Source organism: Gopherus flavomarginatus, chromosome 10, assembly GCF_025201925.1.
Source record: "Gopherus flavomarginatus isolate rGopFla2 chromosome 10, rGopFla2.mat.asm, whole genome shotgun sequence".
Taxonomy (NCBI): Eukaryota; Metazoa; Chordata; order Testudines; family Testudinidae; genus Gopherus; species Gopherus flavomarginatus.
In genome coordinates this window covers 80,440,274-80,456,457 of record NC_066626.1, presented here as the reverse complement: position 1 = coordinate 80,456,457, position 16,184 = coordinate 80,440,274, and the positions used below count along the sequence as shown (strand labels likewise).

General features: G+C 52.2%; 1 protein-coding gene across 1 annotated transcript; it reads right to left on the bottom strand.

The window, feature by feature from the left end:
* Positions 1-1,627: 1,627 nt before the first annotated feature.
* CNOT9 (CCR4-NOT transcription complex subunit 9) lies at positions 1,628-16,035 on the bottom strand. The gene is made up of 8 exons (XM_050917164.1): positions 15,928-16,035; positions 11,046-11,225; positions 10,078-10,193; positions 8,559-8,668; positions 6,830-6,939; positions 4,901-4,999; positions 3,973-4,064; positions 1,628-3,276 (listed from the first exon to the last, which is right to left on the bottom strand). Exons 1-8 carry the CDS (start codon positions 15,949-15,951, stop codon positions 3,108-3,110), a joined length of 900 nt encoding a protein of 299 aa, XP_050773121.1. The 5' UTR covers positions 15,952-16,035; the 3' UTR covers positions 1,628-3,107.
* Between the last annotated feature and the right edge of the window lie 149 nt (positions 16,036-16,184).

Below are 16,184 nucleotides of genomic sequence, written 5' to 3'. Positions count from 1 at the left end.
CCTGATGCTTCGCTCACGCGCTGTGACCCGTCCCCGGCTCCCACAGCCTGAGTGCCTTGGGCGCAGTGCTCCCTCGGGGTCCCCGAAGCAGGAAGGGATGGGGGGAATGGCCGATGGACCAACTGGGGCAGGGGGCTGCAAAGGATCCAGGCAGAGCTGGAGAGAGCCCAGATCACCTACGTCCTGGTCTGCCAAGAGCTGCCACACTCTAGACCTGCTACAGTAACACCAGCCCAGCCCGTGGGCAGCACCTCGCAGAGGGAGGTGGGAGCCCAGCTCGTCTAGCCCCATCAGTGCCTCAGTTTCCCTACCTGCCAGAAGGCGGCCAGGTTCTGTCAGTTCGCAGCCGGGAATGGCTCTGCCGGTCGCCGTCCTGCACAAGCCCAGATGAATTTCTGAACTCAGGCCGCCCCCGAGGTGCTGTGAGCCAGGCCGGCGCTGCCAGGAGTCCAGGTTAACAGCGGCTGGGTGGAGGATTAGGCTGTTGGTGCTGGCGGGAGCAATCTGCAGCCCCAACAGGCCCAGCTAAGCCTCTGTGTCCAGCTCTGCTCTGTCTGCTGGCCGCTGGCGCACGGTCACGTCGACGCCCTGAGTCAGCACAGCCCAGCCGCTCCCTGGGGGGGCTTGGAGATTTCACCCCCACTGAAGGAAGGTACATTTCATTTCTCCCTTGCTGGCAGGCAGCACCTGACATCTTCCCACGGGACTCACGCCAACAAGGTCCACCACAAATCACCGAACAGCTCTTGCCAGGGTCCCCAGGCAGGAAGGGGGAAAAGCCCCCATCTAAGAGGAGGCCGCTAGCCAGGCTGAGAGACAGGAGCTGGAATTGGGTTCAGAGGATGGCACAAGGCCTAGTTCACACCGGAATCCCGGACTCATTTACCATCTGCCTCCACGCAGCTCAGGAACGGCCGAAGCCCCCGACGATCGCCTTGTTTTACCCTCACTGCGCCTCAGGCAGACCTGCAGCCCCAAACGCAATGCAGCTGCTCTAGCAGGACTGTGACTCCTCGGACGGGCATGGCTGGGGCCTGGGCAGCGCCAGCGAGGGGCGGGTAATCTCAGCAGGAGAGCGCTGCCATGCTGCAGTCAGGAGCTAGCTAGGAAGCCCAGAGTGCACAAACTATCTGTAACTGCTCCGCAGGAAAGCGGCTGCTTTGAGCCCAGCCAGCAGGCCCAGGGAAGGTGATTAGAAATGAACCCCCCAGCCCAGCTCCTCCAGAAGCAGGGCAGCGTTTCCCTGGAGGTGTCTGGGAACCAGAGATTTCCACCTCAGCCCACTCAGCGCTACGCTGTAGGACCTGACAGCGGGTGGCTTCGGCCAAACACAAGATTATGAGCCATCGCCGTGTTCCACTCACCTGAATGGCGCAGACAAGACACAAACAGCTCCTGCAACCAGGCACAGACAAGACTGTGGGGTGGGTCGAGACACTGGACAGGTCAGGGAGACACCCACTTAAAACTGCCAGTACCCTCCCTGGAGCAGATTCACCTCCCACACCCCACTGCTGACCGACCGAGGATCTGGGAGCCTGAGGGCGCGCTCACCCGGCCTCCCGTCCCTCCTGCCTGCGGACGGCCCCCTCTGATCCCGCACTCAGAGATCAGACCGGAGCAGTGGTGCTTTGGGTTTTTTTTTTTTTATTAAGTTTAAGTTACAAAACAGAAGCATTTTTAAGTCGCGTCAAGGCGGGGATGGAAAAAATGAGACTGTTATAAAACCAGAGCCCGGGGTAAGGGGGGAGCCTGACACTCTGCCCCTGTTCCGCAGGGCTGGCCAAAGGCTGGGGGAGGAGAGGCCTGGAGGGGGTTAAGACACTGTTGGCACAACATGGCCGACAATCAGCGAAAAGGGACAAAGCTTCTCCCCGAGGAAGCACGAGATTTGGCAGGCTCGGTGCCGCGGCCAAGCCCAGCTCTCACTGTGGGGTGAGGGCATGGCAGTCACTGGGGGCCCCGGCTTCAAGCCTTGCTGGACAAGTTACGGCCAACCTGCCTCCCCGCTCGGTTCAGCGGGAAAATCTAGCCTGTCCCTCCCCACGCAGGCAGGCGAGCGCCTTCACTGCTGCTGGGCCGGGGAGAAGGGGCAGATGGGGGACGGACAAGAGAGCCAGAGCCCTTGTGTATGAAGGCAGCCTTGAGGCCTGGCACCCCAGAAAAGCTGATGTCCCTGGAGCCCTTGGCACCTGCCTGAAATGGCTCCTGCCGCCCAGAGGCAGGATCTCCTCGTTCAACGGGCTTTGGACAGCAAAGCGGCCGAGCTAACACATTCACGAGCTGCTGCCTCAGCCTGGCCAGCAGTGCGGGCTTTCGAACCCAGCTCCATCCTGCTGGCAGAGGGCAGCGCTATGAGGTGCTGTCCTTCAGTCCAGGGGATGCCGGGCAGCCAGTTCATGGTGCTTTGACGGCAGCAGTCACGGTGGCTGAAACGCACAATTTACAGCCCAGGAACGCTACCCTGCTGTCATCTCCACCCCCAAGGAAGGGCCAGGACCCAGGAAGTCAAAACCTTGGCCAGCTGCTTTAATAGCAAGTTCTCCCCCCTCCCTCGCTCCCCCAGCCACTGGAGCGTAGATGGGCCTCGCTCCAGCCATCACCCTTCGCAAACAGAAACCAAAGCCTGGACAGGCAGCTGCAGCAGCCGGACACTCAGCCAGAGAGAAGCTGCTTCACGTCAGACGGGGAGAGAGCCGCGCCCTGGGCGAGACGCAGCCGGTTCGCGCTCTCAGGAGGGGATAAAACAACAGGTCACCTTTTATTGAGCTCGCTCGTCTAACAGACTTGTAAACGGTGAGTGATAAGGAATGTGAGGGCAGCAGCTCATGCCCCATGCGCCGCCGGCACGGAGACTGCGCTACGAGGAAGAGTCCATGGCCAGCACGGCCCTGGCAGACGCCAGTGGAGCTGGGAAGAGGTGGTGCTTGGCTGTAAGCTGTGGTAACAGTATGTGCTGGTGTCACAATCCCCCTGTGGCCGAGGAAGCGGTCCTGCTGGCTGGGAGGCCGGCCTGCACACCCAGGCGGTTCCGGAAGAGGTCATCGGTTCCTGGTTCTCTGTAAACCTGAGCTGTTTCCTCCCGGGTGCCCCGCCCCACATGGGTGTCATTGCGGGGGCAGGGGGATGCCCCTGGGGTCGGTGACCTGACCCTCCTGCAGGTTCTTGACAAGCTGTGCCAGCCAGCGCTTGGTGGTGGTGTCATCCTTCAGCACCTGGGCGAAGGTGGTGTCCTTCAGCTGGTCAGGAAGGCACTGTCTGAGAGCCTCTCGTGCCCTACATCAGGAGACAAGAAACAGGGGGACCAACAAATAAACTCACATTGACAAGAGGGGAGACGCCCCCCTGCTGGAACATTACAGCCTGGGAAACTCCCCACCCTGACCTCCCTCCTTCCCCAAACCCAAGGGCTCCAGGCAGATCCCCCACATTAAAGGGAACTGACCCAAGGGCCCCCACCCGCATCCCAACACATTCCCAGTCACATCCCCCTTCCAGACACAAGGGAGGGCGGCATGTCTGCCCAGAAGCCGAGTCAGAGGCTTCGGAGCCTGCCCAGCGAGGGACAGAGTAAATACAAGTACAGCTAGCCGGAGACGTGGCCCCTCGTTACTCCACGAGCCCTTTGCAGCACTTCTCCGTGTCACCCGCCAGCACAGTTCCAGAGGAGCGAGGCAGGGCTCACGCAGCGGCACCAGCCCTGGTCCCTACGGGGTCAAGTCGCACTGGGACAGTTGTAATTTATGACCATTCAACCCACGTTACCAGAGTTGGGCAGAGCCCAGCTGGGGAAGCTGGCAGGTTGGCAGGACCTGGGGGAGCTCATAGGCCTGGAGCGAGAAAGGTCCCAAGGCTGACCAAGAGGCAGACACACGAAGTGGGAATCCCGATGGAATGGCACTTGAAGCGAGAGGGGGAAGCACCTTTGCTCTTTGCCCCCCAAGAGCCCCTGAACACTCCTAAAATGTTTACCTTGGGTTATCGGAAAGGCGAAGGTAGCAGCGGACCACATGTTTCAACAGCCTTGCTGATGGCTCCTTGGAGAGCTGTAGGACCATCTTACCCTGTTCAACAAAGGAGCGGCTCCGGTTAGAGAAACGGGGTTTAGAAAAAGGACTGGGAAGTTTTGTTTCATTCTCCCAGGACTGGGACCGGGTCCTGGCAGCCACCAAAGCAGAGGTGACTGGTGCCTGTTGGCAGGCGGATGTCATCTTCCCAGTCTAGCTCGTAACACTAACAGGAGATGACCCCAACTCAAACCAGGGCCAGTACTGCGGGGCTCCCTCCCACCAAGACCTACTTACAGCAGGATGGACCCAGATGTCATTACAGATTAAATCACCGGCCATCTCCTTCAAAACTTGATTAATTCATATTCAACCCAGGACCTGCAAGAGTTCCACCTCCCTGGGCTTTGGGCCAAGGGACAGGATGGAAAGCGTTACCCAGGACTACGTTTCCAGCATCTGCTCACTCGGTTTGCCCATAGGTGACAGCATTCCCCAGCCTTTGGAGCCATGAGAGAGGGGTAACGAATCTCTAATAAGCACTTGACAGAAATCTACATAATCCGACCTCAGGCCCATTGGATATTAACTGATCTATGCTGCTAAAATAGCTCTTTTTGCATCGTTTATGTCCCGCCTCACTCCCCTTACTGAGGAATCTTCCTTGGAGATTCTAACTGTGCAAGTTTGAGTCAGTCTATACAGAAATATCAACGATATCTTTTACACCCATCCTAGTAAGAGTGAGACGAGAAGCTGCCGGTGAATTTACAAAACTGACCATGGGAAGCCTGCATAGGAGAGACCCTTGGCAGCAGGTTCTCTCATGAGTAAACACAAGCTGGTTGCTCCAGTGTAACCCCTTTAGTAAGTGAAGGCAGCACCAATCCTACCAATATCATGGCGACATGAGAAAACCGCTCGTAAGTCTGGCAGATATACGCCAATCCTGTATCATCGAGGAGGATCTTCTGTAGAATAAATGTAGCAACCTGGAACAGAGGGGAGAAATCACTCAACCAGCTGCGCCTGTAACGGACCACGTCCTGTTTCTTCTTCTGACAGCAACCCCAACCAACTGCACAACGGACGCATGCCAAGAGCACCAAGTATTTCAACGGGGGGGGCTAACAGGTTTACTCCGTGTCAAACCAGAAGGAACAGTTGGTCTTTACACAGCACATGGAAATCACTGTGAAGGGGAGAAAGGAACAAACATCAGGACCCACCAACTCAAAGGGGCACCAGACCCTGATCTGAACAACAGATGCAAAACCTGCAGACCTCTCTCCACCGCTACAGAGATCTACACCCCACAACACACCTTTCAGGATCCCTGGGCACTACACACACCTATCACAACATGCGGTGTAACTCACCCAATGCCCCACCAATGACGATGTGGATGAAATCAATACTCCCCCATATAACCTCGCACAGAAAGATGATAGAAGACGAACACACCACATCCCCTGCGGGCGAACGCCTGTCACAAAGCGATCGCTCTCTAGCTGACCTACCAGTCCCCGGCCTCAAAGGAAACCCACAGAACGCTTTCAAAAGACGAGCCTGGGAGCTTCAATTCATAGAACCACAGAATCTCAGGGTTGGAAGGGACCTCAGGCGGAATCTAGTCCAACCCCCTGCTCAAAGCAGGACCAATTCCCAACTAAATCATCCCAGCCAGGGATTCATAACATTGCTAGGCACTAACAATCATGGTCTTAATAAAGACACTGGATTTATGGCTTGTTACCACAATCTGTAACCCACTAACCCTCTTTTCTGTCCTATGACTGCCGGGGTGTTAATGGGCGACTTCACCTTGAATGTGTCCCCCTCAGAATGTGTGTGAACAACCTGTGTTAAAGCATGTGTTTCACCTCGCAGTTAGCTGCAGCACCTTTCCCAGCCCTGAGGAAGAGCCCTGTGCTGCTGGAAAGCTTGTCTCTCCCACCAACAGACCTTGGTTCAGTAACGGAAACGACCTCACCTATCTTGTCTTTCAAATATCCTGGGGCCAACACAGCTACAACAACGCTCCAAAGGGGAGAGAGGCAGATATAACAGCTGGATAGCAATGACGGGCTGTTCGCTAAGGCTGCGTCTGCACTACAGCTGTACCAGCGCAGCTGCGCCGCTGTCAGATCTCTCATCCAGCTGTTCTACGCTGGCGGGACAGAGCTCTCCTGTCTGCATCATTAAACCACCCCCAACGAGCGGCAGGAGCAGCTCGCCCGCCGACACAGCGCTCTGCACAGCGATGCTTATGCCAGCGTAACTTAGATCGCTCAGGGGGGATGGAATATTCACACCCCTGAGCAACATACGTTTTGCCAACATAAGTAGTAGTGTGGACATGGCCTAACAATTACTGCCAGGCTACCTGAGGTAATGGGCAATTCAGACCGGTCAACAGTCGAGAGAGGGGAGACAGAGAGGACCCTGCTTAGCCATATACAACCTTGCCCAGCTGGCTTGTGGTTTTCATCTCAAGTGTTACCCAGCCAGGCTGCCTCTCTAGAAGGGATGATTCAATGCTTTAATGACTGGGTTAGGTACAGGAATGACGGAATACAATTCTCTGGCTAGTGCGGAGAATGCCGGTGGATAACATCCAGCTCAGATCTTCAGAGCAATATTTTTACAGGTGATAAAGGGATCAGCAATTGCCCCTGTTGTTTTATGATGTCCAGCTTCAACAGGGGGGCGTTTAAACTAAGTGGTAAGATGCACTGATCTGCTGCATGCAGGGACATGAACATGACACCTGGGAAACGGCCAACAAAAACAAATCACTTCATTCAACTAAAAGCAAATACCGTTTTGGAAAGTTCGCTGCCAGACTCCATGATGCGCAAGCAGAGGGGGATGATTTCTGTTGTCAACAAAAAGTTTATCACTTCTTGCTCATCCGTCTTCACCAGGGCCCCTAAAAACAGACAAAAAAGCTGCAGATTTTTAACCACTCCTGTCTTTGAAAGAGCAAACTGAGTTAAGGGGCAAAGATTTATATGACCACAGCGACGACAGGAATGCAAGCACTGCTCGGGTTTGTCCAGCAGCACAGGAGACTTCGGGCAATGCCCGAGCACCAAGAAAGACTATCTGAATGGTTACGGAGCGATGGCTCAAGCAGCAGCCATATCCCAAATTCGGCTTCTCAAACTGTTACCATTTGGTGGGGACAATCCTTTGGCTTCCTAGCACTTTGCCGAAAGCGGCCCACCCACTCGCTTGTCTGGAACTTAAGAGCCATTAACCGGGGTCATGGTCAGCTGAGAGGACTGTCCAGTCCCATGGCACCCGGGTGGATCGAGCTGACTTGCAGCGAGAAACTGGGAATGAGGTACACAGCTCACTGAAAAGATGAAAGCGTTGATGCTACCAAGACTATGGCGAACGCTACCTTCATCGCTCACTGGCTGTACCCCTCCCCTTGCTTTTCTCTTTCTGACTTTACACTGCTTGCTTCACGCGGCAGGGATTGGGCCATTTCTCTATGAGAACCAACTAGCACATTGGGACTAACGTGCCAAGTGACGCACACAAAAAAAGAGGAAGAGAAGATGGCTTCATGCAACACTGAACACCGGGTGACCAAAAGGTCCCTGGAAGCTGTGCTCCAAGGCACACATCCTCACCACGCTGTGCATGGGAGTGCAGACTGCTTCTCTGAGCCAATATCTGAGTCGAGAACAGTGTGACTGGCATGGGAACGTGCTATTTAAACCGGTGCCTGCATTCAGCCCAGGATTTTAAAGGGGGCACTGTGCAGCCAGTGCAATCCTCATGCTGAATCTGCTGACGTTTCTGGCTAGGGAACTGCATCGATTCAGCAGAATGATGCAAATATGCCATTTTTTAAAAGGCAGGTAAAGGCTAAGCTTTGTCTCTTCCCAGCAATAAAACAAACCCAATCTGAATCGTACCATCAGTTGACCACTGGCGACCTTTATGAAAAATGAATGCATCTCAGAGACACCATCTTAATGGCCCACTTACTGTGCTGGGTTAGAAAGCTTTTAGGAAAAAAATAGGGGAAAATGACACCCAAGTAAATTCACGACAAGAAAATGGAGAAAACCTCTGGAAGTTTGGCCCCTTCCGTAATTACTTCTCTTGACAGGTTCAGCTTGCAGCTGAAGAAACAGCAGCTTCCCTGTTCCTGCAAGTGAACTCCCCACCAGCTCTGAGGCCAGAACTTCCCAATGGAGCCAATGTTTCTTGTGCCAAACCAAGACGCGGCTTAGGCACATGCGATCGATACATCAGCCGCGCACTTGCATTTGGTGTGACAAACCCACCAGCAACATAGCCCGGTCTTTTCTGCCACTGACACACAGACCTGATCTACACAGTTCCCACTAGGAGTCACGCTGGTAAGCTCTCCGCACAGCAGTGGGAACTTAGACGTTCTCACGTAACTCAGAAGATCACGTAGGGAAGGACAGCACCAGTGATTTAAGGTGCTGCTACACTAAAGGCATGGGATGAGCGTCCCACAGGAAAGGAGGAGCCGGTGCTCCCAGCGTTTGAACAGCTGCTTACCAATCACTCCAAGGCTGGTAAGCCGCAGGTATTCAAATGGACGAGTCTTGCTAACTGTGTGCAAGAAGGGATACAGGAAGAGGGGGATATGAGCTGCGAGGAAGGCTGACCTGGAAGAAAAGGCAGAAGACACATTGAACAGACACCACAAAAAGCCAAGAGGGCTAAACAGAACACACAATCCAGTAACGCAGCGTGGCACATCTGCCTCCGCCTGACCAGACGTTAACACCCATCGCTGTGGGTGGCAGGCAAAGTATCCTCCTTTTACAAATGGAGAGCGGGGAAGTGACATGCTCCAAGCCGCACCGTCAGTGCAGGACGGGCAGGCAGGTGATGAGTCACAGGTACCGCTCCCAACAGGCTAAGGATCACACATATCCACGTTTCTGTATTATCCCATCCCCCATCCTGATCTGCTTCTTGTCTCACCCACGTAACAGCTGATCTTGTAGGCTGCAGGTGCTTTGGTGCAGCGACTTATTTACCAGGTGCATTCCCAGCCCCTGGCCCAATGGGATCTCAAATCTGCTTGGCCTCTAGATACTACTACAGTGTAAATATTGCACAGGACCAATCATCACCACAGCACTCAGTCAGCCCTGGCGCCCAGCCCCAGAACCCATTTCTGAGAATGGGCTGGAAAGGATTCTGACTGTGGGAAGTCCCCAGAGGAAGAGGTTCCCCTGTTGACATTCCATTTCCAAAGGCCATCCTCGGGGAGCTCTCTCTACTGAATGCACAGGATTGCGTTCAGAGTAAGGAGACTCCACCCTTCTTGAGTTTTCACATTTTTATGAAGTTATAAAGGAATCCAGTGAAAAATCTGGACTGTTTCCTTGTAGACTGGCTTAAGGAGCAGTGCTGTTAAACCTTGTTTGGCAGAGGCTGAAAGACATTCTGCTTCCTCATTGTCCCCCCAATTTCGTTACAGGGCCTTATCAACAGGGAGAATGGAAACACGAGAGAACATGGCCATTAGGCCGGATTTCTTCTGGGTTTCAGGTACAGGTCTTTAGGGCGAGCACCTGGATTATTCCTTTCCTTGTCCAAACAACAGGGACAATGAGGCCCTAGGATATTGGAGGGGCAGTGTTCTCCAGCAAATACGGCACTTGATTGGGACTCCAGACCTGGCACATTTTCCCAGGCTGTGCCCCTCTTCCTCCCACCCGCTGTCTTCTCAAATTACACTGCAAGCTCTTATCAGGTGCTAGCACAACAGGGCCCCAATCTCAGCTGGAGTGTTTTGGGGAGACCACTAGAGACCAGGGTATTTAAGGAAATCTCAATAAGCAATGTCCTGTGTTTGGGGCTTCTGTAATGCTGCATGCAAAGATCCCCAAAGGAACCAGTGAAAACACAGTGCTGCTGTCTATTATTTAGTGTCACATGCCACACTGCCTTTAATGTGGAGGCAGTTCAAAGCACTTACCCCTTGCCCAGAGTAACACAAAGCAAACGATTTACACAGTTTGCAGGGACCTCGAGGCTAACCAATATGACTGATGACATTTACCTGGTTTCCGGATGCGACGCAACGCACTGCAGGAGTGCCAGAGCATTGCAGACTCGGTTAGACTGATGGGCTGTCAGAGTTGGCGGGTTGATTGATGGATAAATATTTACAATTTCCTAAGAAAGTTAAACAAAGCAAAATTAAAGGAGAAAATTGGACCAAGCTGCAGAAATACATTTGCCTGATAAGTGGCTGCAAATGCCAGAGAGATGCCAGGCTGCCTTCTATTTGCCACATCACTGCTGCAAGCATCATTTTAAAAGGAAGTTATGTAACCCAGGGAACTCAAACTTTGCCCAGCTGAGGGCTGCACCGTGCAAATTGCCAGGTATCAAGGTGATGCATCCACTTTGCATGTAATTAAGCAAATTACAGCTGCCCTTAATTGTTGGTTAGATACTATGGTATCTATAGTTAGATACTGATGCCCTGGAAGTACCAACAAACAATAGCCGCGCAGTTCACTATGCCCAGAATCCCGGCATGCAAACCTCTATCCTGATCTGGGATATGCTGGGACCTCTGGTCTCCCTGAAGCAAAGCTGCTATGGTACCAAGAAGGATGAACTGCATGTGCACAGGGAGCAGTTATAAGGACGTGAGTGAGGAGGAAAAGTCTGACCCATGCCGGTCCATTTCTAACATAAGCGCTTTCTGACTTTCCTCTCTTGCTCCATGCGTATGCTGACAGGAGTTTCTCAGTGCCCATCCCTCTGATTTTAATTTAATTCCTCAAAGGAAACCCCTAGATCTCATACTCAGAGAGTCAAGCAGCAGCTGTGGCACGTGTTGGAGTGCTGAAAAGGTGAACAGGGAGGGACTTCGGAAGGCTTCCTTGCAGTAGGAAGGATTAAGGAACAGCTCGGTAACTCAGGAAAACCCAAGAGACGCCACACCAATGAGTGCGCTCTCCCGGGCACCCATGCAGCACCCGAGCATCGTTTCAGGTGCAAAGGCAAAGCACCCACCTGCAGAAGAGCCGCAATTGTGCCAAATGAGTGCCACAGCATTGGGGCCAGGTCAGGGACTGATTCACGCTTCTTACTCAGCTCCAGCAAGGCATTCTCACGGGTCTCAGGGCTGGATAGCTCATTAATCCACTGATAGATCTTCTCTCTATCCACCTGAGCCAGTGCTGTTGGCACAGGCTTGAGGGGAGACAATAAAATGGTTAACTACATTGTGCTTTTATCAGATTCAAACCAAACTCTTTTCACTTCGAGAGAGACAATTGAAGCCAGGCAGTTAATGCAACCTCAATTAGAGGAGGGAGAAAGCAGCAGACCTGCTTTTCTAATAGTGTTCTGGATACAGATAATGGTCTCAGTTCAATGCTCCTCATTTCACCTGCCACGAAACACAGACAGGCGGCTTTGCTTCAGGGAATAAATCTATCGCTACTGTAGTTTCTCTGAATCCTCTGGCAAAATGTTATCCAGCAACTTCCCTCAGCAACATTCAGTGAATCACACGACTTCACATCTATACAAGCAAAAGACTAAGACAGGTTATTTTTCATTCTTTTTCCAGTAGAAAACTGTGCTATATCATGGCGCCAACCCTGTCGACGTTAACTAGACCCTGCCCTCAAAGTGTAAGCATAATAAAAATGTATTTAAAGGAGTACTTAAAACATGTTAGTTTAGAGTCCACTGTTTTTATACCTCCAACAAGCTCAAGACAGCAGCTTTTCAACACAAGCGACACTCACTCAAAACTACATTAAAATAAGTGTCCCACATAAATGAAAAAAATTCTGATTATTTCATCAACCTCCACATGGTACAATGGGGCATTAAAAAGTATTGCTAGAGAGACATTGTGCTACAGCTAGGTGTTGCACAAATCCATCTTTCTTGTGTCCCCAAGAATGTCAGTCTCTTCCCTAAGTATACACCTCTACGCAGATATAACACTGTCCTCGGGAGCCAAAAAAATCTTACTGCAGGATAGGTGAAACCGTGTTATATCGAACTTGCTTTGATCCGCCGGAGTGCGCAGCCCCGCCCCCCAAGAGCACTGCTTTACCGCGTTATATTCGACTTCGTGTTATATCAAGTCGCATTATATCGAGGTAAAGGTGTATATCTTAAAGGAACCCTTTATTAATTTGCTTTGTGGGAAAAATCCTTTCCAGAATAAGACAGAGAGAACTGAATCTGTATCCACACTCGGGTAATATTTTTAAGATTAAGCATGAGCGTTTTAAAAGATATTTCCATACCCACTTTCCCACAAGATCAGTGAAAGAGTAACATCTTCAGTAAGTTCTCAGGTAGAAAAGAATCACATTGGGGAATCTGGGATTTTAAGATTTCTCTGATTTCCTTTACAGAGGAGCTAAACTTTATTTAAAAAAAACAAAGTCTCATGCCTTTTTGAATGCTTTTTACAACAGCAATATAAACTAATGCACTGCTGCTCTATTAAAGAGACAAGCTGGTAGTTTAGGTTGAAAATTCACGTTTAACTAGATATGAAATAGGACTATTTTCTTGAAGTTTAGAACAACCAGTTACAGTGTATTTAGATTTAAGCATTCTCTTGCAGTGTCCTCTGCAACTCAAATCTTGCAGGAGAATTAGGAAGTGAAATCAACTAGTACCAAAGTGAAACTGTACAACAGGGACCAATCTTTACAGAACTCTGGAAGTTGGAGATGAGAGATGTGTATTAAGGTTCATCCAATTCTTTGGGATACCATTCCACAGCCTCCCTTCTCAATATCAGCAAGAGTTTCCTTATATTTAAGTAAAGTTTTTCCTCTTAATTTCATCCACTGGGCTCAGTTATATCCCATGCACATTCTAACTCAGGGGCAGGCAAACTTTATGGAGGGGCCACACTGAGTTTCTGAAATTGTATGGAGTGCCGGTTAGGGAAGGCTGTGCCTCCTCAAACAGCCAGGCATGGCCCGGCCCCCAACCCCAATCTGACCCGCCCCCCGCTTCTCACCACCTGATGGCCCCCCCAGGACTACTGCCCCATCCAACCCCCCGCCATTCCCTGTCCTCTGAGAGCACCCCCCTGGGACCACCCACCCAATTGATCCCTCTCTGTCCCCTGACCACCCTTGGACCTCCCGTCCCATCCATCCCTCCCTGTCCCCTAAGCACTCTCTGCCCCCCGCTGCCCCATCCAACCCCTCCTCTCATTCCTGACTGCTCCCCTGGGACCCCTGCCCCATCCAACACCCCCCCTTCCTGACTGCCCCCATTCAACCCCCTGTTCCCCACCCTCTGACCATCTCAACCCCATCCACACCCCCGCCCCCTGATCACCACTGTGAACCCCCCGCCCCGCTCCCTGCCCCCTTACCACGCTGCCTGAAGCACCAGTGGCTGGCGGCACTACAGCCACGCTGCCCAAAGTACCAGGACAGGCAGTCACGCCACCCGGCTGGAGCCAGCCCCACCATCGCGCAGCACAGAGCACCGAGTTGGGCAGGGCAACTGCAGAGCCACGGCCTGGTAAGAGCTCACAGCCCGGCCTCCCAGAGCATTGCGCCAGCTGCACACTGAGCTGAGGCTGCGGGGGAGGGGGAACAGCAGAGGAGGGGCCGGGGACGAGCCTCCTAGGCCAGAAGTTAAGGGGTTGGGCAGAAGGCCCGTGGGCCAGATGTGGCCCTTGGGCCATAGTTTGCCTACCTCTGTTCTAATCCTTCCCCACCCTGGGTATTTATGCTATTAAAAATCTGTAAACGTAATAACCCCTTACTCTTATTCACTTAGGAAAGAATTTGTTTAGTGATACCAGATTATCTGCAGATGTTAGACACAGTCAATCCCTGCCCTGCAAAGCTCACTACACATTTTAACTCTTCATCTTTCCTCGAATCAATCCTTTCGGCCCCCTCTCCTCTCTCCCTGTTTTCCAGATACTTTTTCAGAACCTCAAACCAGGGTATTTCTTGAATGGTGAAAAGTGACATTTATTCTGTTGCAAGAGTTAGAAGTGTAAGTAATCCTGTTAGCATCTCCTATAACAGAGCTTAGAAATACATGGTAAACTGGAAGGTCTAATTTGTGTTTGTTTATGACTGAATGACAAGCCCTTCGACAGCTAAACATTCAGGTCTATTTTGCTACACATATTGGAAAGTTCAGTTCAAGTTAACAGTTCAAATGTGAAAAAAGAACAGGAGCACTTGTGGCACCTTAGAGACTAACAAATGTATTTGAGCATAAGCTTTTGTGGACTACAGCCCACTTCATCAGATGCACAGTTCAAATATGTTAACTCCTCAGCAATGCATGCACAAATGTATAGTGTCCAGTGCCTTCCTAAGAAAGAATCAAATTTCTTCCCGCAGACCCTACAGATTCCCATCTGGTACTTTTCCCTGAAAGCCTCAATTATTTTTAATGTAGTCACTTATAAAATATTCTAATTTTTTTTTAAGGCTCACAGTCTCAGTCCCCCTCCCTAAGATCTTGGGGAATGTCAAATGCTCTATGTAAGTATTGCAGATACTTATCAATGATCTTACTAAATGCCCTCTGTTGCACCTCATTTATGCAAGAGTGATGTCATAGCTGTCTTAAAGCACCACGCACTGAGTGCTTGTAAATCACTGAAGACACCTGCAGTGTCCCTGTCAAATTGCAACTCTGACAATTACATAACAAACTTGATTTAGCCAATTGGGAACTTCTTTAATTAAGCAACTGCCCCCACCCCACCCCAAGCATTCTGGGTAAAAAACATTGATTAACACACAATATTGCCTAATTGTGTGTGTTTTTCTAACCATATTGTTAGAAAATCAACCTGATAATGCCAAAATGAACCTTTATTTAACAATGACCTAGCAGGGGTCTGATTCATTTTCAGTCTCTTGCTTTTATTTCAAGTTTTCTGTCCTTTATTGTTTCTGCTCCATTCTCTGGACCTCACGTCTATTACCTTACCCCACTTTCAGATTAGCATCTAAATACAGGCTCTGCCAGCAGTCTCACTACGTAAATGGCCAGTGCTCTGCCTTAGTGCTTAGGTTTTGTAACAACCTCTTCCAACCTAAAATATAAAAATACCTGTTTATAGGCCCAACAGCCTTGCCTAAGGACAGTGTTATGTACCACAGCCATCTGTACCTTGCAGAGAGGGCTGCATTTCCGGCCCCATTTACATTTCTATATATCAGTGCAGGGTGGTGGCCAGTAAACACATTTCATCACAGTTCACAGAACGCATATTTATTGGAGACTTTTAAAATCAGCGCTCAACAACTTCCTCCCCGTTCACATCAACCCGTTGTTTTTATTAAATGACTGTTTAAAACCGGCTTATCACAAGGAAGGCTGGTGCACAGCTGGGGGTTAATGGCAGGCACAGCAATCCCTTACCCACTCTACAAAAGGAGAGAATCACAGTGCAGGAGGGATTAGAACAGCGAACCTTCTGCTTTCACCCTGCTGCGCTCTGCAGGCGTTCGGCCCAGGGACGGCTATTCCCAGCACCGCCCAGGGAAGCTGCGGGCTGCTCGAGTCAGACACCGCTACGCACCCGGTTCTCTTCCTTGCAGCGAACGGATTTAGCACATGGCTACAGCGGGGTCTCACCGCAAACAGCCCGGCGGAGCCGCTGAGTGTCCATCAGCTCCAGGAGGGATCCTGAGCCCGGCGGAGCCGCAGGCGGGAGTCGGACTCAGCAGCCCAGGGAGGGGCCGAGGGCACAACGAGCCCCGCGTGGTCTCAGCCGGAGCGGGGCGGGGGAGCCCTGCCCATGGGCCCGGCGCTCGGGGGAGTACCGGGGGGTGGGGGCCTGCGGCCTGCGCCGCCTGTCGGAGCAGCGGGGGGCGGAGTCTGGCGGCCCCCCCGGGCTGAACGGCGGGGGAGGGGCGGGACTCACCGCGGCCGTGGCCAGGCTGTGCATGTTCGGAGCCGCCGCCCGGGGCCGGGATCAGGAGGCCGCTGCCGCCGCCGCCGCCGCCATGGGGCCCAGGCCGCCTGCGCGCCGCCGTGACCCCTGCCCTCCGCCCTCTCACCCCGTCACGTGCGCTGAGCGCGCGCAGGCCGCGCGCGGTGGATTGTGGGGCTGGGAGCCGTCCGCGTCCGGGGCAGGCGGAGGGTCCGCCGCGCGCGTGCTCCGCGGCGTGGTGACGTGCC

Coding starts and splice junctions, on each gene's coding strand:
- CNOT9 (XM_050917164.1), bottom strand. CDS start 15,951: ATGCACAGCCTGGCCACGGCCGCG. Junction 10,194..11,045: donor CAATTGCGGCTCTTCTGCAG/GTGGGTGCTTTG, acceptor TAACTTTCTTAG/GAAATTGTAAATATTTATCC. Junction 3,277..3,972: donor CGCCTTTCCGATAACCCAAG/GTAAACATTTTA, acceptor CTCCTGATGTAG/GGCACGAGAGGCTCTCAGAC.